The sequence below is a fragment of the Microcebus murinus genome, chromosome 19 (genome assembly GCF_040939455.1).
Source record: "Microcebus murinus isolate Inina chromosome 19, M.murinus_Inina_mat1.0, whole genome shotgun sequence".
Classification (NCBI taxonomy): Eukaryota; Metazoa; Chordata; class Mammalia; order Primates; family Cheirogaleidae; genus Microcebus; species Microcebus murinus.
Window position 1 is genome coordinate 27,228,521 of NC_134122.1, and position 26,060 is coordinate 27,254,580.

General features: G+C 42.7%; 1 protein-coding gene across 1 annotated transcript; it reads right to left on the reverse strand.

Annotated features, from left to right (window-relative positions):
- Positions 1 to 560: 560 nt before the first annotated feature.
- Positions 561 to 24,678, reverse strand: KPNA7 (karyopherin subunit alpha 7). The gene is made up of 10 exons (XM_012759035.2): positions 24,613 to 24,678; positions 22,084 to 22,218; positions 14,518 to 14,600; positions 13,829 to 14,097; positions 12,078 to 12,160; positions 10,035 to 10,298; positions 8,367 to 8,600; positions 6,672 to 6,854; positions 3,138 to 3,284; positions 561 to 686 (listed from the first exon to the last, which is right to left on the reverse strand). The coding sequence occupies exons 1-10, from the start codon at positions 24,676 to 24,678 to the stop codon at positions 561 to 563; spliced, it is 1,590 nt and encodes a 529-aa protein (XP_012614489.1).
- Positions 24,679 to 26,060: the final 1,382 nt, after the last annotated feature.

Genomic DNA, 26,060 nt, shown 5'->3' on the forward strand with positions numbered 1-26,060 from the left:
GCTTTACTCTAAACCTGCTGAATCAGCACTTCTGGCAGTGGGGTCCAACAAGCCCTCCAGGAATTCAGGTGCACACCCAAGCTTGAGAACCACTGCCATAAACTATAGATGGTTGCTTAAATTTAATATATATATATATATATATATATATATATATATAATCTCACACTTGAACTATCCAGGAAGGAAGAGAGATTTTGAGTTTCTAGGAAAATTATCTTAGATCATTGTCATTGTGTCACAATACTAATTGCCAGAGGAAAGAAAGCCAAGCCATCACACTGTCCCTGTAGTACTGAGAACCAGTGATACTGTATCTACAAGTCAAAATTTGTCCAGATGGCTACAGACCCCTCTACTCTGTTTTGAAGTTATTACTTTATGATATTCCAAGGTAATCACTAAGTCAAATGTTCCTAAGAGATGAATTTCCACATGGTTTTGAGATGCAAGTGGTTTAACTGAATTTTAGATAGAGAAAGGTGGAAGTGTTGAACATTTTATTAAGTTTTAAAAGCTTTACATTTGTGACACACTAAGATATAGGAGTGCTCAATAAGTTATCCTTGAGTGTTTGGTGGTTGGTGTAGAAGTCGTGGAGCTTTGCTAGTTTTTTGTGATGCGTTTATAAATTCATTATCTTGGTCCAGCAGTTGGTCCAGTAAAATTATGCCCTCATCTTCTTCCTTTGGGGGAGAATAGACTGTTATACTTCCAGGCTCTCAGTGTGTGTTATTACTGCACATCCGACTCTAACATCTTCTATGGATTAGAATTTGCTTTAAGTCAGCCTTGAGGCTCCCTCAGAGGAGATTGAAAGGAGCGTTGAAGTACTTCTCAGAATGGACCTTGAATGTTATGTAAAATATACGTAACAAAATCTACCATCTTAACCACATTTCAGCAGACATTTCAGTGGCATTTAAGTACATTAAGTACAGTGTTGTGCAATAATCATCACTGCCCGACTCTAGAACTTTTTCATCTTGCAAAACTGAAACTATACCTATTAAACAATAGCTCCCCATTCCCCTCTACCCAGAGCCTGGAAACCACCATTCTACTTTTTCTGTCTGAGTTCAGCTATTCTGGGTACCACATGTTAGTGGAATCATACAGTATTTGTCCTTTTGTGACTGCCTTATTTTTAAATGCAGCTTTGATATACATAGAGCAGCATAATCCTTACAATGAGTATGGATATAATGGGTATAGCTGTTACTTCTAGATCAAAAGTCTTTAACCTGGAGCTCTTGGATAAGACCCAGGGATCTAACTCCCTTTAAGGGATGAGTCTCCTATTTATGAGGTTTTCAAAGAACCGTTAAACCCAGAAAATACTCACTGTTCTGTATCTTTTCTGCTTTGGAGAACATTTTCTTGTTCCAAAATCAAGATTAGCTGCCTCCAGTTAGCCACAACCACCAAGCTGGTCATATTGACCACATAGTCGTGGATTTTGCTGATAATTCAAGTTTGACATCTAACAGAAGTGTCACTCACTCTACAGACTCCTAATCCCATATTTAGCTGGCCATTTAATAACTGATCTTCTCCTTCCTCATATGAAAAGTGTAATGCAAATGCAAATTAAAGCCTCAATGAGATACCACTTCATACCCATGAAGATGGCTATTATCGAAAAAACTGAAAAACAGTGTTGGCAAGACTGAAGAAACTGGAACCCTCATACATTGTTGGTGGGAATGCAAAATGGTGCATCCGCTATGCAAAACAGTATAGCGGGGTTCTTCAAAAATTAAAAAGAGAATTACCATATGATTCATCAATTCTACTTCTGGGTATAAACTCAAAAGGATTGGAAGCAGGGACTGTAACAAACATCTGCACACACATGTTCATTACAACATTATTCACAATAGCCAAATGGTAGAAGCAACCCAGGTGTCTATGGCTGGATGAATGGATAAACAAAATGTGGTCTATGTATTCAATGGAATATTATTCAGTCTTAAAAAGGAATGAAGTTCTGACACATGCTATTAACATGATGAACCTTGAAGACAAGCCAAGTGGATATATGTTGATCACAAAAGGACAAATACTGTATGATTTCACTTATGAGGTTCCTAGAGTAGTTAAAGTCACAGAGACAGAAGGTAGAATGGTGGTTACAAGGGCTGGAGGGAAGGGGTGATGGGGAGTTAGTATGGAGTTAGTGTGGTGTTTCATTTGGGAGGGTGAAAATGTTCTGGAGATGGATGACAATGACGATTACACAGCAATGTCAACATACTTAACACCACTGGACTATTTATACTGAAATAGCTAAAGTGGTAAATTGTATATTATATATATTTTACCACAAAAAAAAATTTTTAAAAATGCCTAATATGGGCCAGGAGTGGTGGCTCATGCCTGCAATCCTAGCACTCTGGGAGGCCAAGGCTGGAGGATCACTTTAAGGCCAGGAGTTCCAGACCAGCCTGGGCAACATAGTAAGATCCCATCTCTAAAAAAAGAAAGAAAAATTATCCAAGTGTGGTGATGTGGGCCTGTAGTCCCAGCTACTTGGGAGGCTGAGGCAGAAGGATCACTTGAGTCCAGGAGTTCAAGGCTGCAGTGAGCAACGATCACATTACTGTACTCTAGCCTGAGCAACAGAGTGAGACCCGTCTCAAAAAAAAAAAAAAAAGTCTAATGCTATTTGATCATTATTTCCTGCTCCTGCAGAAATCTTAGAGAAGTTTTTTGTACAGTTCATCCCTAAACACTATATTCTGGAAAGAGACAAAATTCAGTAAGTAGCAAAATGGTTTTTATAAAAGAAAGGCCTGCTGTCTTTACCATTTGCGTTCTTGGGCAGGAAGTCACTTTAGTGTCATACCCTCTTCCTCCCCAAAACCCTTCCAAAAAAGGAGGCCAGTAAAGTGGAGTTTTAAGCCAGAGGCAGCAGGACAAGCTCCCATGGGGCTAGAACAGCTCTCAGGTGCCCAGAAACTGATGTTCACAGGCGGCCCATACAGCACAGACATGGGAGCCCCTCGGAGCTAAGTTCAGAGGTCACCACAGGACAGAGGCACATCCAACTCTTAGATAGGCCCCGAAAGGTGACCATCCACTGAGGCGGCCCACTAGGACACACAGGCACTCCTTCACGCTCTGAAGTCACTTACCTCGCCAAAGTGTTTCTCGATGATATTTAGGGCAGTCTGGCCAATCTGATGGTTCTCGTGAAGTTGTAAAGCCTCAATTCTATCAATCCCACCGAGTTCTTCTATCAGAAGACACAGGTTTTCCTTCTCAGATAGTTTCTCTGCTGCCTGTGAGCAAGTTCAAGAGAACATGAGACCCCTGACGGGAGCCCTTAGGAGGTAGAACCTCCGCCAGCCCTCCAGGGAGCTTCTCTCATACCATTCCAGCAGGGGCAGCTGCAGTTTCACTTTTCCCAAATTGATTGAAAACTATGTGGTCGTCCTCCCATTTCTGAGATTTATGACATAGATGCATATATATATATACATATATAAATCATATATAAATATGTTCATATAAAATATAACTGTATTTTATATTTATAAATTTTTATATTATATTATAAAATTTCATTTTTATATATATTGTATAAAATATAATACTTCTAGACTATCAGCTTATAAGGGATGGATTATTTTGCTAAACATAGTACCACCTGCAAATATATCACTATCATTATTTAGGAGATAGCCCTCTCTAATTAACAGAAATTGTTTTAAATATAATTTGAAAGAATGTTCAAGTAATGCCATGCAAATGCAAATGTTCTGGTCCTGCACTACCTGGAAAGCCTTAAGTGATAAGACAAGAGACTTTCAGTCTCAGAAGCCACACTGTGGCAAACAATGAAGTCCCTGGGAACAAATACCACCAGTGGATTTAATTCAACACCAGTCATTGGTTTAGGCATCCAGGACTATTCATTTACTCAAATGTTTGTGCAAATGCTATGGGCAAGGCACACAGAACCAGAGATACAGATGAGATTTGGAGAAGGTCTCTTCATAACTCTGACAAGTAAGTAACTGTTATAGTATTAAAAATGCAATATTGTGAATGCTCAGTTTTAAATTATAGAAGATAGATACGGAAGGCTTGGAAGGTATCACAGATTCTTAATGAATAGTACTTTGCCAGGATAGGATAATAGCATTCCCAAAAGAAGGAACAAGGACAAAGGTTTGAAGGAATACAAATGTTGCCTATCACTCAAAGAGGAAGTAGTTCAGCTAAACAGCATATTTGGGGGAAGTGGAGAGAGAGAGACAGTATTATACTTGACGTCGTATCCTGAAGAGCTCTGTTATTTTGTGAACAGTGATTTTAAAAAACATCCTATAGATCAAATTAAATATGACTTGAGCCACATGGTTTAGCTGGTGAGAGTTGGAACTGTGTATCTAAGCCTTGAAACCCTCTAGTCCTATTTGTGAGTCCAAAATGAGTTACTGGCTTGGAGCACAGCAACCGAGGCAGGAACCAAAGTCCTAAGTCAGCCTCAGAAAGAAAACTGGGCAGTAGGGGGCAACCCAGGGCAGCCAGCACCCTGGAGAAGGATTTTGGACCTTGACGGGACAGCAAACAGCCCAAAAGTTAGTTCACAGGACCTCAGTGGCACTCTGCTGCCCACCTGAGGCTTCCAGCTACCCCACCTTGACCCCGATTGATAACTGGCTGTCCCCTGGCCCTTTATGGATATAGGGGCTTCAGGCATTCATGGGATCTGGCCAGTCTTTCTGAAGACAACACCCCAAGTGTTGAATTCAAAAGAGGCAGATGAAGCCATATTTCTGTAGCCCATAAGTGTGCCTTCACAAACTCGTCACGTCCAACTTTGTCTATTAGCTGCAGAATCTCTGCTCTTTCTCTGGGCAATTTGCTCAAAGTCTCAGGGTGTAATTGGGCTGGGTTTCAAATCTGGTCTCAACTCAGGCCAGTCCTTTCCAAGACAGTTCTGTGAAAAGGATTATTTAAGGTAGGCTTTGAAAAGGAGCTCCCTGGTGTTCCTTTGAAGTTTTATAAACAGTTGCCTATGAAAACACTTTAACCAAATGAACATAGCCAGCCTCCACGCTGGCCCTGGTGGTCACTGACTGCCCTTGTGTGGCTCCCCCTCATATCTCGTAGGGCCAGTCTGTGTAACCAACAGGATGTTGCTGAAATGACAGAGTGTGACCTCCAAGATCAGGTCATAAATGACATTGTGGCCTTCACCTTGCTTTTAGGTGACTTGGCGCATAGGAAGCCAGCTGTCGTGACGTGAAGACACGCAAGCAGCCCCACAGAGAGGTCCTCGTGGCAAGAGGGACTTACCAGCCATCGAGGAAGCCACCTTGGAAGCTGATCCTTCAGCTCCCATTGAGCTGGCAGATGATGGCGGTCCTCGGTGACACCTTGACCACACCTTATCTAACCCTAAAGTCAGAAGCATCCAGCTAAGCCAGACCCAGATTCCTAACCCCAGAAATGACGTGTGATACTAAATATTTGTTTTAAGCCTCTAAGGGATCATCTGTCACACAGCAATATGGCATATAAGCAGTACGTAAATATTGGTTTCACTTTGATTTCAAAACTAAGACTTTTCTAGAATTCTAGTAAAACGCTTTGTAGTCCATTTCCCCAGCCATACAGCTGAACAAAACAGCTTCAGAGCAGCCCCTCAAGACCTATCCCTGTTAACCTCTCGTTGTTCGAAGAATATCCTGTGTTTTGGCCTAAACCACGTGACTCCTGGCTTTTTCTTCCTGCTTCAAACCTATTGGTTTCTCTGCCTCACTAGAATAAGTCAAAGTTCTCACAGATTCTGTGATCCAGTCCCTGCCTGCCTTAAGCTCCATCTCTCAGCATTTTCTATCCCTCTTCTCTGTTCTGGCCATACTTACACTTCCTTGCTATTTTTTGTTTGTTTTGTTTTGAGACAAGGTCTCACTCTGTCACCCTGCAGTGCCATTATCATAGCTCAATGCAACCTAAAACTCCTGGGCTCAAGTGATCCTCCTGCTTCAGCCTCCCGAGTAGCTGGGACTGTAGGCAGGTACCACCACATCCAGCTAATTTGTTCTATTTTTTTGTAGAGACAGAATCTTGATTTTGCTCAGGCTGGTCTTGAACTCCTGGCCTCAAGCAATCTTCCTACCTTGGCCTCCCAGAGTGCTGGGATTACAGGCAGGAGCCACCACACCCACCCTGTTCTTTTTGCCTAGAATGATCCTCCCCAGAGATCCACAAGACTCCTTTCAGATCTTTGCTTAAATGTTCCTCTTTGGAGAAGCTTCTCCTGGCTAATGCATATATAAGACAGCTACACCCCACCCCTGGATCTATTAGTGACTCTGCCTTTATCTGATTGACTTTATCCATAACTCTCTACCTGGTGTGTGTGCCCTCTCTTCCCTCCCTGTATAAAGCTCCATTAGGGCAAGGACTTTGCACTGTCATCTTGTGAACATCCCCAAAAGTGCCTGGCACAAAGACATTCATTTGAGAAAATGAAAGCGATGGTCCTTCTTTGAGATGCTGCTTTGTGTGTTTATCCTCAGGAAGCATGGGCAGGGGAGGGTGGGGAGAATGGGAAGGAAAGAGAATCCAACTTGGGTTTTAAGAACCAAATTAAATGTCCTCATCACATTGGACACTGCTGTTTACAAACTGACCTGTTCAGAAGAGCTCACCTGGAGAATGTAAGCGAAGACGTCGAGGATGATGAGAACGATTTTAACATCTGGGACAGTGAGCAGATTCACCAGTGGCTCCAAGACTCCAGAGTGGACAAGCTGGATCAGCTGATCCAAGTTGGCCCCAGTTGTGAAGTTAGCAACCGTCCAGACAGCCTCTTTCTGGACTTTAAATTCTCCCTGCATGACAAGAACATTTACATTCTCTACAGATCCTGAAAAACCTAACTATAGAGATGCCAACTTGGTTCACTCTGTAGGGAGGCTGGTGACAGCCAGGACCATGCGTGCAATTTACATAGAATGCCTTAACGACCTGCCTCTAGTGCTTGATAAGAAGACAGCATCTTTGAGAAGCTAAAAAGCTGGCAGGCAGACTCAAATGGGGTCTTGGAGGTTATAAGATCAAATAGACTCATTTCCCTATGTCGGGCTATGGGGGAAAAATAGAACATAAACCAGTCCAGGTAATCTGCATAGACTAGGAATTAGGCTTGGAGTTTTAGATGACAATGAATGGCCCATGCCTACATTTCTAATCTTTCTGACCCACTAAAACTCTGGACGAGAAGCTATAAGGCTGGCACACAGATGTGATCTAGGGGTCTGAGCCAGTCCATAGGGGAAAGAGGAGGACATTGAAATATCACACAATGAATTTGTTGTGTTTATAAAGTGCTCTTGGCCCAGAGATATGGCACTGATTTATCACGCATCCTTCATCTCTGAGCAGGGCTTATTCCCATTTTATGGCTCGGGAAAACTATGACTTCAGTGTAAAAACCAAAAAACAAAACTTAAGGCTCCCAGCAAGTCATAGTTCAAAAGGCACAGTTTGAAATACGAATATTCTTTGATTTATAACTGGATGTGTCTTATTAGAATATGCACAGACTCACAGTAGAATGCAGAATAGGAAGTGCCAAGTAGGTCAGAAGATGCTGTGGTTTGGGGCTGCACACCTGGTCTTTCCCCCTTGCCTGGCTTTTCATACCTGATGCACACGTGGGAACCACCATCCAACCTGAGGACAGAGGCGCCGCCAGCAGCTTCTCCTCCCCACGTTACTCCACCCCTCTCCCCGGCCACAGCCCCAGGTAACCACTCCTGATTGTGGATGGTTTAAAAGGCTCATTCATTAAAAGGTGGCAAAAGGAAATGCTGATGATAGTAACTACTTCTGGGGAGGCAGAGTGGGAGTCAGGAGGCGACAGAAGCTTTACTGTATTTCTAATTTTATATGTGGATTTTCTGTTTATGTTGCCAGCTTAATCAATTTATACACAGAAAAGGCCACTTTTCTTTAGTTTATGACATCACCATAGCCTGATGTGTTTCTCCTCCTAAAACAAAACCTCCACCCTCTTTTGGCAGGTAGAAAATAGATGGCACATTCTTTGAACACTGCTTAGAAATGAGCCAATATTACTAGCTCAAGAGTTGTCTGGATGTTTGAACCATGGGAGTCACCTTTTCATTGAACAGCTTGTTGAGTCTTCCAAATCTATAGTGGGTTCTTTGGAATGAAATGCCCCTTCCTTTTCTCAGGCAGAGCTAGGAATCTAATGTTTCATAGCTCTGTTGTGATCTCAATTAATTTGCTTCTTAGCCTATGTCTGAATTCCTACAGGAGTTCAATCTAGGGCCATTGGAAAATAGCCTTTTGTCACGGACGCCAAGTGTGCCACTTACATTTTTCAGTAGAGCCACCAAGGGAGGTAGGATGTCGTGAGCAATCAGCTGCTGGATGTGCTGGCGCGGCCCCGCGGCCACGTTGCTCAGGGCCCAGGCCGCCTCCTTCTGGATGGCGGGCCTAGCGTGCCTCAGGAGCTGGGGTAGCACCTTCAGCATGCCCGCGTCGATGGCCATCTGGGTCTGCTGATCTGTTCCCGTGACGATGTTCCCCACGGTGCGGAGAGAGGGGGTCTGGAAGAACAAGGTGAGAAGTCTAAGTGTTGCAAATCTATCCCAGGAGAAGGTGACGATCACACCAAATTCTGTGCCCTCCCCAACCTTAGACGCGCCATGCCAATGGTTCTCTGCAAGCCTGGGAACGATTATGTCCATGATCCTTGTTAATTCAATGCATCCTTCCCTGTTTTTATGTAGTTTAAAGCTAATGTGCCAGCTTCCAATAGTTCTGGCTCAAGAAAGCTAGAGGTCAAAGGGATACCATTATCAAGATATACTGTTGTCCTTTTTGTATGCTTTCAACTGGGAAGAAATGCTAAATTGATTAGTGTTTAAATTGATTAGCGTTTATCATGTGATGATTTCTACTGACTTTGTATTTTGCACCAGTGCCGAGTTTCTGGTGCATATTTAATTGGAGCTAATGAGATCCCAATCGTATTTCTTGGTATAGTCGCAAACCCCTTCATAATAACTCAAGGTCCCCAGGACGGGTCTATCTTTGGGCTCAAAATGACACCTGTCCTAGGAGGGCTGACTGGGTCTATTTGGGTTTCTTCGCACTGTAGTGGCAGCCCCAGGGAAGCCCATCAACAGTTCTAGAGTGTTCCTAGTCTATTAGGCTACCTACCTGCTACTCACATGAGAATGGAAGTGGAACTATAGGCCAATCACAGCCTCTCTAGGAGGCCTCACTGGGCCCAGAACCCTGGATCGCTGTTTTTCTTACTCTCTTCACTCTTTCCAACCCCCCAGCTCTAGCCTCAAACCAACCCTGATGTCTGTGAAATACCCTGCTAATCTCAGGATGATGATCACTAAGGGTGCACAACATACAATATTAGGCATAGAAACCAAGGGAGGCAGAGTGGAGGCATCTTCAATATAATATACCCACATTTCAAAGCAGTGTGTTATTAGGTGAAACATGTAGAATAATCTAGCAAAGTGTTTGATAATGGTTTTCCTCGCTTTTCGCCTCTATCTGAGGTAGTCTAAGAGAGTAAACTGCGGAGAGGACAAGAGAAAATTTTCTTTTATACTTGGGTAAGAAAGTTGAATGTGATGAGCTCTATGCACATACCCAACACACACACACACACACACACACACACACACACACACACACACCCCCCGTAAGCCAACTTGTCAAAGGCTACATTCACAGACCACTAGAAGGAAAGGATGTAAGACTAGTTCCCTGGATGGTGGGATGATAGGCAATTGCACTTGCTGCTTTTCTGTATTTTTTTAGTTATCAGATTAAGAAAAACAAGACCCACTAGGATTTCAGATCAAAATAGATTCAAATGTTTGGATAGAGAGTGCAAAGACAAGGGAAATGCAGATAACAAGCTTTGTTCCAGAAGATCTGGGGTCAGGGGAACAGAACTTGCTAAAGTGCACGTGACTCAGACTCTAACCTGAAGGACCCAGGACGACATTTACCAAGACACTGAGTTCTGAGCTGGTCATGAGCTCTACCAGCCTGGGCAGGACCCCGGTGTTGACTACTTGGCTGATGCGCTCATTGCTGCCATCGGTGAGGTAGGACAGGGCCCAGCAGGTGTCCGACAGAATTTCGCTGTCTTGGTGCTGCAGGAGGTAGAAGAGGACGGGCAGCATTTGCTTCACCGCCTTCTCGCAAGGGTACGGGTTCTTGTTTCGGCACAGGTTGGACAAGGTCCATGTGATGTTCCGCAGAAACGTGATCTATAACAAGGAGATTGCTTCCAGCATGAGGTGTAAAGGAGAAAAAACGCAAACTGCAGCGTGCTCTTACCGTCTCTGATCAATATTATTGATCAGCATGAACCAAAGCTTTTGAGCTTCAAATAGAAACTTGTTCTAGGCAGTGAAGTGTATTAGGGACACAGAATGAGCTTTCTATTCCACATTCAAGTGTTAGATGGAAGTTTCCTTGTATGCTTGATAATGTCCTCCCCCACTGTACTCAATGGGTGACCTAATTTATCTTTCATTGACAAAAAGATCAAGCAGGAGTTACTTGGTCTTCCCACGAATCTATAATTCTACTGGCATGTTAGCACCATATTTCTGATCTTCTATTCGAGGACCAGTGTCTTCCTAACCTGCCTCTAGATTCAAAAGTTTGGTGACACGATAAAGCTTCCCAAGTGTTGAAGCCACTGTTTTCTGCCCCTACTTCTTTGTAGTTAGTGGTGGCAATCAGCTCCTTCCAGGTCATCAAACTCAGCCACTGCTTCTCAGCCCTAAAGTTACTGTCCCTCCTAGTCTTATTTAGTAGTCAGCCATTTCCTTTTGAAAAAGCCCTCCCTGATATCTGTGACACCAAATCTGGTTTTCTATTGCCAAATGGGCCGTTTCTTCTCAGTCTTCTTGGCAGGCTCTGCCTAACTTCTGAATGTTAGAGCCCCCAGGACTTGGTCCCTGGCCCTCCTCCCACTCTAGATCAGGAGTTGGCAAATTTTTCCTATAACAGGCCAGATAAGTAAACAGTTTCAGCCTTGCAACTACTCAACTCTGCCCTTGTAGCAGTGGCCAGGCTGGGTTTGCTGACCCCTGCTCTAGTTGACCTGACCCAGCTGGATGGTGTATGCCCATGCATTGTCTAGAACAGCACATCTGCTATAATCATGCCTCTAACTCGCCTCCACATCTGCAACTAAAGCTCTGATTCCTTGTTCTCTCCATCCTCCCCCTTTCTCTAGGATGACAGCCACCTGAACAACCTAACCTAAAACCTGGGAGCATCTTTCCTTCTTGCTGTCTCTCTTACATGTCTAGCTCAGTGACATCCCAGCCCCACCTGCTTTACCATCTCCCTCTGCTACCTTCTTACAACAGGCAGCCAGAAGATGCCTTATAAAAGATCAGGCCACTTCCTGCCTTGAGATCCTCCAAAGGCTTCCCATTGTCACCAGAATGAGTCTAAGCCCTTTGCCCTTCTTGCCATCTTACTCTGCTCTGTCCTTGCAAATGCCCTTGGTCATGGCTGCCTTCTTCTGGCTGTACCCTGTCAGGTTTTTCCCACCTCGAGGGCTTTGCACATATTCCCTTCGCTTCTCTTCAGTTTTGAGGCCAATTTAGAACCCGATTCCTAAACTAGAGAGTCCTCTATTGTTGCCACATCAATCGACCTTGACTCTAAGCCTCAAACTTAGACCCTACCAACCATGAACAGAGCTGGTAAGCCCTTAAATCTGTCTTTACTCCTTGAGTGGAGGTCTTTGTCATGTACTCGTGCAGGACAGTAAGCTGTAAAAAACTTTAATGGACTTCTTACAATGCTTCCACAAAGAAAAATCAGTGCCTACTGGCCCTTAAGGACAAATGTGGGTCAATCTTTACCCAAAATGATACTCTGTCCTCAGCCTTGTTTTCAAGTGCTGTCACAGGGACCAGGCAGTAGCCACATGACCTTAGCATTGATTTGGAAGTATTTCTCCCAATTTCTTGACCTTGAGAATTTGTTTACCTAGCTGGGTTTTCTCATTGGAAGATACTCACTGGTGTGGTTGACGAAATCAGGGCCAGCAGATGTGGGATGGCATTGCTTGAGATAACGATGTCTCTGAACTCTGGGCCGTCACCTACAAATAGATCAGAACATGACATTCAAAGAGAACAAAGAGAATCTGAAGTGTCTAATTTTTTAAAAAGTCTGTGCAGGCTGGGCATGGTGGCTCACGCCTGTAATCCTAGCTCTCTGGGAGGCTGAGGCAGGCGGATTGCTCAAGGTCAGGAGTTCGAAACCAGCCTGAGCAAGAGCGAGACCCGTCTCTACTATAAATAGAAAGAAATTAATTGGCCAACTAATATATATAGAAAAAATTAGCCGGGCATGGTGGCGCATGCCTGTAGTCCCAGCTACTTGGGAGGCTGAGGCAGAAGGATTGCTTGAGCCCAGGAGTTTGAGGTTGCTGTGAGCTAGGCTAACGCCAGGGCACTCACTCTAGCCTAGGCAACAAAGCGAGACTCTGTCTCAAAAAAAAAAAAAAAAAAGTCTGTGCAAAGGGCAAGAGACTGAAACTCATTCGTGGGTTTGGCAAGTAGATAGTATAGCCACGTACTAGATTCTGGGTCTCCAAGGTGTCTGCTGGGTGGGCAGTCCTGACATGACACACAGGTACCACAGCAGCAATTGCTATAAGAGGCTATGGACACGAAGGAGCCAGCCAACTCAGCCTAGTGGCCCACTCCATACACTGGTGGCATTTCACACAGCATGGTTCTCAGGAAGACAAAGGCTAGTGCATACCAAGTTGTCTTCCCATAAGACTTTGGCACAGAGCAGTAACTTTCCAATGTGGCCCAAGACAAAGCCTGGGGATCAATAGGTGCTGGCAGTCAGCCATGTTCTACTTTGGCTAAGAGACCAACTTTAGACCCTGGATGTCTCAGTTCATGTTCAACCATCAAGGCAAGGCATAAGTCACATTGTATCACCCAGTCTTGCCTGTTCCTTAATGCACCAAGCAAAATGAGAAACAACGTCTCTGTAATAGGTGCTTTCCTTCTGCATGCATTTTTAAAAGCATTTACTTTATATTCTGTCTGCTAATTCCAATATCTGAAGTCATTGGAGGGCTTTGTTTCTGCTGACTCAGTCATGGCGGGTTGTTGCTTCTCTGAACTTGAAATTGCTAATATTTATCTGGCTGATCTTAATTTATCAAAATCCTGAGAGTCTCAACTGAGTTTCCCCAAGAGAGCCATAGGATTTATGTCAGCCAAGAATCCGGGGGCTTCCAACCCTATAGCACTAACTTTTTAGCTGGTGCTTTCTCAGACCATGCAAGAAATACAGCATCAAGCCCCAAATCCATGAAGGGGGTCTTGTGTCTTCAGGGAACACTTTTTAGCCCAAGCTAAGGAGACTTTTGTTCCCTTTTGAGTCCTTTTAGGGCCCTGGGTTATATAAATATCTGTCATAAACCCCCACACTTCATGAGCCAAAGAATTGTCTTTTGTTTCTGAAGCCACAAAGCCCTGAGGCTGTAGGACCCCAGTATTGGCAGATGTCTCCAGGTAGCCCTTAGCTTTAGGATGCCCTGGATCATCTGGTTTCAGCTTCAATGTTTGGCCTCTGAACTTGGCTCTGGATTTTGAAATAAGTGTTGTACCTTTCCCAGCACTTCTAGATATTTATACTGGGAGAGTTTCCAGAATATCGAGTGCACCATTCTACCCAAAGAACTCTCACAGTGCGCTGTGCTCCTGGCCCATTGTTTCTTAGCCCACCTTGGGGAGAGTCTCACCAGCTATATTACCAAGAGCCCACACTGCCTGTTCACACACAGTCACACTGGAGGAAGACAGGAGCTCAACCAAGGGCCGGATAGCACCCCCTTCCACCACGGCTCGGGTCTGCTCTGAAGTCCCCGAAGCAATGTTGGTCAGAGCCCAGGCTGCTTCGAACTGCAAGCAGGGATAAAGTGATGACTTCAGAAACTCCACCAGCCTGGGAATGAGCCCGGCTTCAACAACCAATTTTAGAGGGGGGTTCCTTTCCCGGGATAGCATTTTCCTATGCAATGAAAGAGAAGAGGGGAAAGATCATGTGAGGGATATATTAAGAACCTTCTTTATAGATGGTCTTTGCATTCCTAACTACCAGATGAGACAAACCAGAGCTACTTAATATCCCAGAGTTCAGCCTATAGCATTTTGCACTGATAAAGCAATATTTCCCCCCTTAGATATTAGCTACAAGCTGAAATTCTTGTGGAGGCCAATGCAAATTAAGCAATTCATCTCTGACAACACATTGCATCTTTTAAATTGCCTTCAAGGACAGTGTAGAATAGCAATTTAGTTTCACTTTTGGATGGAATAGCCTTTTCCTGTATTTTATGGGCATTCTGCCAATGCCAAGAAACCAAATAGGCCATTGGAGCTCATTTCTAGCTAGGGAAACTGTAAACAGCAGAAGTCTGTTTGGAGATACCTGGCTGCCTGGGTGGCCTGGAAACACAGGGCTGGATCTGAGCTATTCACACCTTTGATTATTTCACCCAGAGTGAGGCTTCCCTGCAAGGAGAGACACATTCAGGTCAGATTCTCTGCCAAAAGGAACTGTAAACATCACCTAGTCTAGTCCTTCATCTGATTAAAACAGGCTGGCTTGAACACAGTGCCCCATCCTGCATGCTGTTCCAGATTAGGGGAGGGAAGAACATTTGGGGATCCATAAGTCTCACAGATCTGTGGAACAGTCTTTATGCTTAGAGGAGAAATAATTCCTAATATCACTAGGGTCCCCAGCCCCTCTTTTTTATCGCATGCGTGAGAACATGCTTGAGGGTATCAGAAAAAATGGCAGAATGTGGACCTCCAAAAATTCTCTCCTGTATAAAATCAATGAGAAAACTGCCAAAAATTGTCAGAATTAACTTTTTCAGAACTATAGAAATTGACTAAAGCTTTGTAGCAATTTGTTTTAGTCAATCCAGGAAGTGTTTCAGGAAAAACAGTTGAATCTCAGTAAGAATAGCAAGAGTTTTGTGGCATTTTGACTTGTCCTATTCCCATCCACCCTTAAGCTCCATGGTGGTCTTGAAAACCAACAGTCCACAATCATTGTGAAGAACCAGCAGCCTAGAAGAGGAAGAATCAGTAGGTGCTCCTTTAAAGCTTCATTCCCAGAGAATTATTAGTTGACCTGGCTAGTTGACGAAGACCCCACTTGTAAGACTCTCTATGTTATTTGACTCAGAGCTCATTTAATGTGAAAAGTCTTTTCTCTAAGAATGTTTGTTGAAAACAATTAGAGGAAGTTATTTAACATCACAGCTACCTGAGAGGTTGGATAACAGTTAAGACAAATAATAGGCAAACCAAAAAATTTAACGGGAAAAGCTAGGGAATGAGATGTTAATTAGGTCTTTGAAAGCTCTGACATAGGCCATGTGCATGTATAGGGCCATGCACATGCTCGAAAAAACTGAGAAAACCCTGAGCTCTTACCTCTGCCTGACCTTGAGGCTCTGTGCAAACAGAAACTAAAGCCAACTGCCTGGCTAAGTGTTGAAGGCATGCCCCGACGTACACATAAAGCTTCTTGGCAAAAATTGGCTGTTTTATTCCTTTTTGTTTCAGGTGTTAAAATAAATCTCTGTCCAATCATTAGCTTACCACCAATGCAAACTGTGCAGAGACTTAGTGGCCACATGACAAAAAAAAATAAAGATTTTACAGAATTAGTTCAGAAATCACTAAACAAATGCCACCACCCAGCAACAACAAACTCAGGGGCCAGGGGGAATATGATATCCAGAGTTGTCACATTATATTATTTTAAATGACTAGTTTTCAATGAAGAAATTATGAGATATGTAAAGAAATAAGTATGACATACACATATATACATAAGAAAAAAGGAATCATTAGAAATGGCCTCTGAGGCCCACATGTTGGACTTACTAGACAAAGACTTTAAATATGTTCAAAGAACTATAGGAAATCATGACTAAAGAACTAAAGGAAAGTATCAGAACAATGTCTCACCAAATGAAGACTATTGATGAAAAGATAGAAATTAAAAGGAGCCAGATAGAAATTCTGGAATTGGAGATTATAATAACTGAAATGAACGATTCACTAAAGGGGCTGGACAGCAGATTTGAGCAGACAGAATGAAGAATCAGTGAAGTTGAAGATTGGTCCAATTGACCTTATCCAGTCTGAGGAAGATGATGAGAAAAAAAATAGTACAGATGAAAATTAACAGATCTTTAGAGATTTGTAGGACACCATTAAGCATATCAACATATGCATAGGAAAGAAAGGAGAAGGAAAAAGGGGCAGAAAGTATATTTGAATAATGGCCCCCCAAAATCCCCAAATTTAATGGAAGAATTAATCTATACATCTGAGAAGCTCTATGAATTTCAAATAGGATAAATCCCAAGAAATCCATACATAGACGCATCATAAACTGTTGAAAGCCAAAAACATAGAATCAAAAACATTGAAACCAGCAAAAAGGAAGCAGACAAAGCTTCAATAAAATTAATAGCTTATTTTCATCAGAAAGCATCAAGGTCAAAAAGCAGTGGGATGCTATACTTAAAATCATGAAAAAGGGGGGGGGAACTATTAAAAATCCTTGGGGGAAGAAAAGACTGTCAACCAAGAATTTTACATCTAGTAACTTATCATGATAAAATGAAGGAGATATTAAGACATTCCCAGATAAACTAAGAGAATCCATCATTAGCAAACCTACTCTACAAGATATAGTAAAGGGAGTCCTTCAAGTACTAGAAAGTAGACAATTACTCAAATCCATAAAGAAATAAAGACCACCAGTGATGGTAACTATATAGGTAAATATAAAAGACAGTATAAATGTTTTTTAAATTGTAATTCTTTATCCTGATTTAAAAGACAACTGCATAAAGCAATAATTATAAATCTATGAAGAGGATCACACAAAGCTGTAACTTTTAGAGCAACAAGAATAAAAGGGGGAAGAATAAAGCTTTATAGGAGCAAAGTTTTGTACACTATTAAAATTTAGTTGGTAGTACTTCAAACTAGATTGCTATAAGATATGTTAATTGTCCCCAGAGCAAATACTAAGAAAAAACTTTAAGTGGTAAAAAACATAACAAGGAGATTAAAATATTAAACTAGAAAATATCCATTTAGCATAAATAAAGAAATAGAGGGAAAGAAATACTAGAAAACATATCTAAAACAAATAGCAAAATGGCAGACATAAACTATCAGTAATTACATTAAATGTAAATGGCTTAAATAGTACCAATAAAAGGGAGAGATTGATAGAATAGGCTTAAAAAATGATACAACTATGAGCTATCCACAAGAGATATACTTCAGATTCAAAAACACAAATAGTTTGCAAGTAAAATGATTGAAAACAAAATGCCATGCAAATAGTAACCAAAATAGAGCTGGAGTAGGTATACTAATATTAGAAAAATAAGCATTAAGACAAAAGCTGTTACTAGAGATAAAGGACATTTATAACAACAAACAAGTTAATCCATCCATCAAAAATATACAGCAGTTATAAATATGTATGCACCTAACAGAACCTCAAAACACATGTAGCAAAAACTGATAGAATTAAATAGAGAATTCAACAGTAATGGGTGGAGACCTCAAACCCCACACTCAATAATGAACAGAACTAGACAGAATATCAAAAAGGAAATAAGACTTGAACAACACTACACATCAACCAGACTAAATAGACATCTACATCAAACAACAGAAGAATACACATTCTTTTCAAGAACACATGGAATATTCTCCTAGTGTCTGTGGCCCATAAAACATATATAAATGTAAGAGGACTAAAATTATGAAAAATATGTTCTCCAACTGCAATGGAATGAAATTAGAAACCAACAGCAGAAGACAATTTGGGAAATTCACAAACATGAAGAAATTAAACACCACACTCCTAGATGGTCAATGGGTCAAAGAATAAATCACAAGGGAAATTAGAAAATACTTTATAATGAATGAAACTCTTCCAAAACACAACATACCAAAATTAATGGGATGCAGCTAATGCAGGGCTTAGCAGAAAATGTATAGCTGTAAACATGTACGTTATAAAAAATAGATTTCAAAGCATAACCTAAATTTACACCTTTCAAAACTAGAAAAAGGGCAAATTAAGCCCAAAGCAAGCATAAGAAAAAAAAATAATAAAGGCTAGAAACAGAATGGAAAAATAAAGGGAAAAAAAGTGAAACAAAAATCTGCATAAAAAGATCACCAGACAGGGCTAGGCCCAGGGGCTCACTCCTGTAACCCTAGCACTCTGGGAGGCCAAGGCAAGAGGATTGCTTGAGCTCAGAAGTTTGATACCAGCCTGAGCAAGAGTGAGACCCCACCTCTACTAAAAAATAGAAGAATTAGCTGGGTGTTGTGGCGCACACCTATAATCCCAGCTACTCTGGAGGCTGAGCCAAGAGGATCCCTTGAGCCCAGTAGTTTGAGGTTGCTGTGAGTTAGGCTGATGCCATGGCACTCTACTCAGGGCAATGGAGTGAGACAAAAAAGATAGAGGAAATGTGAACAAATGCATGCAACAAATACAAATTACATGGTCTAGATCAGGCGTCCTCAAACTACGGCCCACGGGCCACATGTGGGTGCTTTTGCCCGTTCGTTTTTTTTACTTCAAAATAAGATATGTGCAGTGTGCATAGAAAATTGTTCATAGTTTTTTTTAAACTATAGTGTGGCCCTCCAACAGTCTGAAGGACAGTAAACTGGCCTCCTGTTTAAAAAGTTTGAGGACCCCTGGTCTAGATGAAATAGAAAAATTCCTAGAAATGCACAACCACCAAAAGTGACTCAGGAAGAAACAAATATGAGTAGACCTATAACAAGAGATTTAATTATTAATCAAAAACATCCTACAAAGAGATATCTAGGCCCTGATGGCTTCAATGGTGAGTTTTTCAAACATTAAAAAAAAAAATTAACACTAATCTTCCACAAACTCTTCCAAAACAGAGGAGGAAGAAATTTTCCAATTCATTCTTTGAAGCCAGTATTACCTTGATACCAAACCAAAGACATTATAAGAAAAGTATGCACCAATATTCCTTATTAACTACAGGTACAAAAATTCTCAACTGAAAATAGAAAAAATTAGCCAGGCATGGTGGTGCAGACCTGTGGTCCCAGTTATTCAGGAGGCTGAGGCAGGAGGATCGCCTGAGCCCAGGAGTTTAAGGCTGCAGTGAGGTACGACACCACTGCACTCCAGCCCGGGCAACAGAACAAGACCCTGTCTCAAAAACAAACAAAAAACCTTATTCTCTTACCCTTCAGAGGGTCAGGAGTTCATAATCAGTTTCACTGGGCTAAAGTCAAGGTGTTAACAGAGTTGGTTGCTATATAGGATCTGAGAGGAGAATCACTTTCTTGCCCTTTTCAGCTTCTAGTGGGTCACCTATATTTCTTGGCTTCTGGCCCTTTCTCCATCTTCAAAGCACATCACGCTAATCATGCTAACTTCTGCTTTCACGTCACTTTCTTCTCTGATCCCTCCATCATCCTTCCTATAAGAACCATTGTGATCATGTCAGGCCCATCCAGCTAACCCAAGATAACCTCCCCATCTCAAAATCCTTAACTTAATCACATCTTCAAAAGTCTCCTTGATCATAAGGTAACATTCACAGGTTCCGTGTTTCTTTCTTTCTTTCTTTTTCTTTTTTTTGAGACAGAGTCTCACTCTATTGCCCAGATTAGAGTGCCGTGGCGTCAGCTTAGCTCACAGCAACTTCATATTTCTGGGCTCAAGCGATCCTTCTGCCTCAGCCTCCCGAGTAGCTGGGACTACAGGCATGTGCCACCATGCCCAGCTAATTTTTCCTATATATTTTTAGTTGGCCAATTAATTTTATAGTAGTGGCTGGGCAAGGTGGCTCACGCCTGTAATCCTAGCACTCTGGGAGGCTGAGACGGGCAAATTGTTCGAGGTCAGGAGTTCGAAACCAGCCTGAGCAAGAGCGAGACCCTGTCTCTACTATAAATAGAAAGAAATTAATTGGCCAACTAATATATGTAGGAAAAATTAGCCAGGCATGGTGGCGCATGCCTGTAGTCCCAGCTACTCAGGAGGCTGAGGCAGAGGGATTGCTTGAGCCCAGGAGTTTGAGGTTGATGTGAGCTAGGCTGACGCCACGGCACTCACTCTAGCCTGGGCAACAAAGCAAGACTCTGTCTCAAAAAAAAATAAAAAATAAAATAAATTTTATAGTAGAGATGGGGTCTCGTTCTTGCTCAGGCTGGTTTCGAATTCCTGACCTTGAGCGATCCATCTGCCTCGGCCTCCCAGAGTGCTAGGATTACAGGCGTGAGCCACTGCACCTGGCCTGGTTCTGGGGATTAACCCTTTGTACTTGGATGTCGAGTGTGACTTGACATGGTTAGCACCGGTAGCAGCTCGTATGTTGAGCCACACTCGACACGTAGTTTCACCTCGGGGGAAAGGGGGATTTTTGTCCATTTTTCCAGTATCTTTTCTTGTTTTCATTAGCATGAAAGGACAAGTAAAATATAAATGCAGAGATGGTATACTAACTTCCAGGGGTAGATTATTATCCATTAACTTACAGCAACATTTAGATGGAAAGCTCCATATAATGACACCTCACCCTAACAGAAAACACAGATTGTGTTGTTTGTTCTAGCAGAAAAATCAAAGGAGGAAGAAGAGAGACAATTTATATTTACGAAACATGTGAATGTAAACTAGGTCTTCATGTGGGTGAATGTTTCAAAAAATATCACACCATGAAAAATAATAGAGATTAAAATTACTCTTTGAATGTATCAATTTGAAATATAAAAAAATCCAAATAAATAAGTTTGTATGAAAAGAAACTCCAGTTTTTTATTTACTTATTTATTTTTTATTCTACTGCCACGCTTTGTAAAATCTGGGGTATTTAAAAAATTAAATCCCAAGTAGAATAAAGGAATCAAGAAAAAAGCAAGTGAGTGTGAAGGGTTAAGAGACATTTAGGGGGCCATTTTTCAGCCCACTACAAAGAGTTACAGAAAATTAGCATATAACCCAGCAATTCTACTCCTAGTTGTAGACCCAATGGAACTGAAAACATGTCCTCACAAAAACTTGTATACAAATGTTAACAGCATTAATCATAGCAGCCAAAAAGTGGAAACAACCTAAACATCCACCATCTAGTGACTAGACAACAAAATGTGGTCTGTCCAAACAATGGAATATTATTCAGCTGGACAGAATTGAAGTACAGATACATGCTACCACATGGTTGAAACTTGAAGACATCAGGCTGAGTGAATGAAGCTAGACATAAAAGGTCACATAGTGTATGATTCCATTTGTATAAAATATCTAGGATAGATTAATCCAGAGAGACAGAAAGAAGACTAGCGTTTGCCAGAGACTGTTTAATGTGTGGAAAGGATGAACGTGGATAGTTAAGGTAAGACATACACAGCACTGTATTCTAAAAGACATGTAGATACAACATCGCTGAAGTTCTAAGAAGGAAAACTTCCTGGTCAGGGCATGCAGGATTCATAGAGACAGGATTGGCCTTGAAGTCAACCTAGGATTTGCACTTAGTAGGGCTGGGATATATGGAGAGGGGAAGACAGGGGACACTTTGAAGTCTTAGGAAAGACTTCACATGGCCAGGGGCTAGATGCCTCTACTGAGAAACCACCACCATAAACCTTCATTTCCTGAGTTCCCAGGCCTAGAGGTAGCAGGCGATTTGTCAATTAGAAGTAGCACCTTCTCCATCCCCTGCTTAGAGCACAGATCCCACTGACTCATGACCACAAGTGTAAGGACCCTTGGCCTTTTGATGAAGGCAGTTTAGCAAGAACGATCGTCTCTTCCCTTTTCTATTTAAAGACCCAAAATCAGAGTTTGCAAGTTCTGAGTCTATTAAACATCTTCAAGGCAGAGAAACCTGCTAGGGATGTATTTTGCACACAACTGCTCTAAACATTACATACTGACCGGCATCCCTTTGGCTGGTTTTTCAGAAGGTGGGTAAGGGCAGGAATTGATGATATTTCTTCTCTTTAAAGTCTGCTCATCTTTCCTGGCCTTCCGGAGCTCGAGGCTGACCGCCATCCGCTGCTGCCGCCTCATCTAAAGAGGAAAAGAAAGAATTGGAGCATTTAGAGCCAGGAGCTGGGATGCCACCACGTTTAGTCTTTTGAATGTGCTTCAAAGCATCTGGTTTCATTTTTACAGATGCGATAGTCTGGAAAGGTTCAGATCACAGTCAGCTCAGCTCTGCTTACCTCCTCTGCTGTGACTGCACCACATCTAGAAACTGATTCAATCTTCCTCCCAAAGTAAAGGAAAGCCAGGCGCAACCTTGATGGGCCAGGATTCTCGGCTGTAAGGACATCTTAGCAAAGCATCCTGTCGCCCTGAGTCTGAGCTCATCTCCATGGATGCTGATCAGCCCTCCGAGAGTACGCTGTTTACTAGATGGGCCTGGGCCTTACAGTGGTGGCTAGACAGGTGGCGCTGGGGACCACTGAAGGACCACCAATGCCCTGACCATTGCCACTGTTAGTGGAATCAGTCCGTAGGTCATTTAAGCATTGATCCCCAAATTTTACTAGGAGAACAGGCTGAGGGAGATTTAAAAATTTTTTTTAAAAAACTCTCTTTATCTCTCAGTTGACAACTCAGACTTTTAGAGATGGGATCTTACTATGTTGCCCAGGCTAGAGTACACTAGTGTCATCATAGCTCACTGCAGCCTCCAACTCTTTGTTTTTTTCCTAACAAATCTTGCTTCAGAAGCCTCCAACTCCTAGGCTCAAGTGATCCTCCTGCCTCAGCCTCCTGAGTAGCTGGACCACAGCAGGCATGTGCTACCCAGCCTGGTTTTTTTGTTTGTTTGTTTTGTTTTGTTTTTTGTTTTTTGTTTTTTTTAGAGACAGTGTCTTACTATGTTGTCCAGACTGGTCTCGAACTCCTAGCATCAAGTGATCCTCCTGCCTTGGTCTCCCAGAGTGCTAGGATTATAGGCATGAGCCACCACGCCCAGCCCTGTAGACTTTATAGTATTGAGAATCCTAGAGAAAAAAACCTAAATTTTCTGGATAGATGAGTTTAAGTTGAAGACTTTTTAGTAGTAATTAGAAGGAAATCATGATTAGATACTTCTGGTTCCTTATACAAGCTATTTCTTGCTTGAAAAAAGGGTCATGATGGTGTTATATGGCAGTGTAGGGACCTTCAAGGCCTGCTGACCAGTTGTATGGCTGCCCAACTCTAAGCCAGCCCTTCCCTTGGTGAGTTTTTTTTTTTTTTTTTTTTTTTTTTTGAGACAGAGTCTCGCTTTGTTGCCCAGGCTAGAGTGAGTGCCGTGGCATCAGCCTAGCTCACAGCAACCTCAAACTCCTGGGCTCGAGTGATCCTTCTGCCTCAGCCTCCCGGGTAGCTGGGACTACAGGCATGCGCCACCATGCCCGGCTAATTTTTTATATATATATCAGTTGGCCAATTAATTTATTTCTATTTATAGTAGAGACGGGGTCTCGCTCTTGCTCAGGCTGGTTTTGAACTCCTGACCTTGAGCAATCCGCCCGCTTCCGCCTCCCAAGAGCTAGGATTACAGGCGTGAGCCACAGCGCCAGGCCCCTTGGTGAGTTTTATACCTTTGGTTTCTCCCTTCTTATCTGATGTCCCTGGCTTGCTACTGTCCACATAGAGGGTTCAATTCCTTTGTTCTAATTGGTTTCCTTTAGTCTGTGGTGGTCTTGGAAGCCAGACAGCCACACCTGTTGGAATAGGTAAGAGTGATCTGGCTCTTGATGATGTCCCAGCCAGGCTACTGTGACTATGTGCTTCTTTCATCCTAAACTGCCGTAGATTCCCAAGGTATAGCCAACCTTATATGCTAGGTCCATCAAGGTGCATAGATATAGGGCACAGAGCTAGAGCCAGAAAATTATGCAACCAGAGAAACTGAATGATATTTAGAATCTACATACAGGACAGACTCCCTGTTCCCAGCTCTGTGCTCATCCCAGCTTCTCAGATCCAAGTCCTCTTTCTGCAAGGCACGCTTGTTGGCCATATCTGTGTGCTGATATTTTAGCTCCTTGGCAAGGCTCCTTTATGTGAGCAGCTGCAGTTAAGCATCTATGTACCTGGGCCGTGGGGCTGCAGGCCAGCCCCTTGGAGGATGAGAGCTTTGTTTTATAGATGAAGAAACTGGAGCTTTGAGATTAAGTAGCTGCAAGATCCCACTGAAACTTTGAGTCCACAATTGTGTGGCTCTTAAGTCCACGTGTTTTTGTTCTCCCCACCCTTAATGTTTTATGGCAAAAGTATCAAACATGCAGAAAAGTTGAGACAATGATTCAGTGAACACCCATGCACCTACCTAAAGGAATGTTCTGCTATATTTGTTTTATCACCCCACTCCCCCACCCCCCCTCCACCCTATTTTTGATGCATTTCAAGCAAGTGCACACAGCACTGGTCCCTGACAGAGCGAGGCAGCAGCTTCATACTCACAGATGCATCTTTGCCTCGGTATTTGAATTTTCTCAGCCTCTCTTCCGGAACATCTAAGGTAGGCATGTTGACTGGAGGAAGTAAATTACCTGCAAATTAGACATTTACAAAGATATTTTCAGTGCCCATCATGTGGGTTACTATGTTAAAGGCATCTTCGGGCTCTAAGCCTTTAAAGGGCTCACAGTGGGGCCGAGAGTAGACCCAGGAAGTCAGCTTCCACAGGCATCAATCACCACACCAGCTCAGCAGGCCAAGAGCACTGTAGGAGTGCCAAGGGAACTAGCCCTGTGCGTAGAAGTAAAGGAAACTTATTTTTTAGACAAGGTCTTGCACTGTCACTCAGGCTAGAGTGCCATGGTGTCAGCCTAGCTCACAGCAACCTCAAACTCCTGGGCTCAAGCAATCCTTCTGCCTCAGCCTCCTGAGTAGGTCGGACTGCAAGTATGCACCACCACGCTTGGCTAATTTTTTATTTCTAGTTACTCAGCTAATTTTTTCTATTTATAGTAGAGACAGGGTCTTGCTCTTGCTCAGGCTGGTCTTGAACTCCTGACCTCAAACAACCTTCCTGCCTCAGCCTCCCAGGGTGCTAGGATTACAGGCATGAGCTACTGCACCCAGCCAAAGGAACATTTTAAAGGCCATTTGGCTTGGACTGGGCCTTCAAGGACTAGTTAGGCCAGCAGTCATGCATACAAGCCTTTCGCATGGCAGTGTCCAAGGAGTTCTGTACAGGGCATCTGCGTGCAGTGGTGAAGAACCCAGACATGAGACAACACCAGCACTTCGGGTCAGAACAGTCTCGAGCAAGACTCACTCAAATCCTTTGGTAGGCTGCCCTCACCCAGTCTGGGCCACCTTTATCTTTTGCTGACGCTACCACAGCTGCTTCCTGTTTTTCCCATTGCCTCACTCCAAACTGTTCTCTGCAGAGGCCAGGTGATTTTTAAAGGAAAAATATCTGATCACATAACTCCCCTGCTTACAAACTCTCCTCACAGGAACAGTAGCATGCACCTGTAGTCCCAGTGACTTGGAAGGATCACTTGAGCCCAGGGATTCAAGACCAGACTAGGCAACATAGCAAGACTATCTTTACAAACAAGATAAAACAAACTCTCTCCTGGCTACCCACTCAGCTTAGAAGAAAATTCAGATTCCCTACACTGCCTTTGTAAGCTGGCCTCAGCCCACCTTATCTCTAACAACTCTTTCCTTGGTCATCATGCTCTAGACCCTTGGCCTTGTTGTCAAATAGTTCAAGCTCATTCCTACTTGAGGCCTTTGGACAAGCTGTTTCTCCCAGGGTCTCTGCATAGGTGGCTCCTACTCATTCAGTCTCCACTCAACCACCACCTCTGAAAGCCTTCCCTCTCTAAGAGTCTCAGTATCTTCCCAATCAGTTTCATTTTCTTCTCAGCTGTACCACAGTACCTGATATTTTC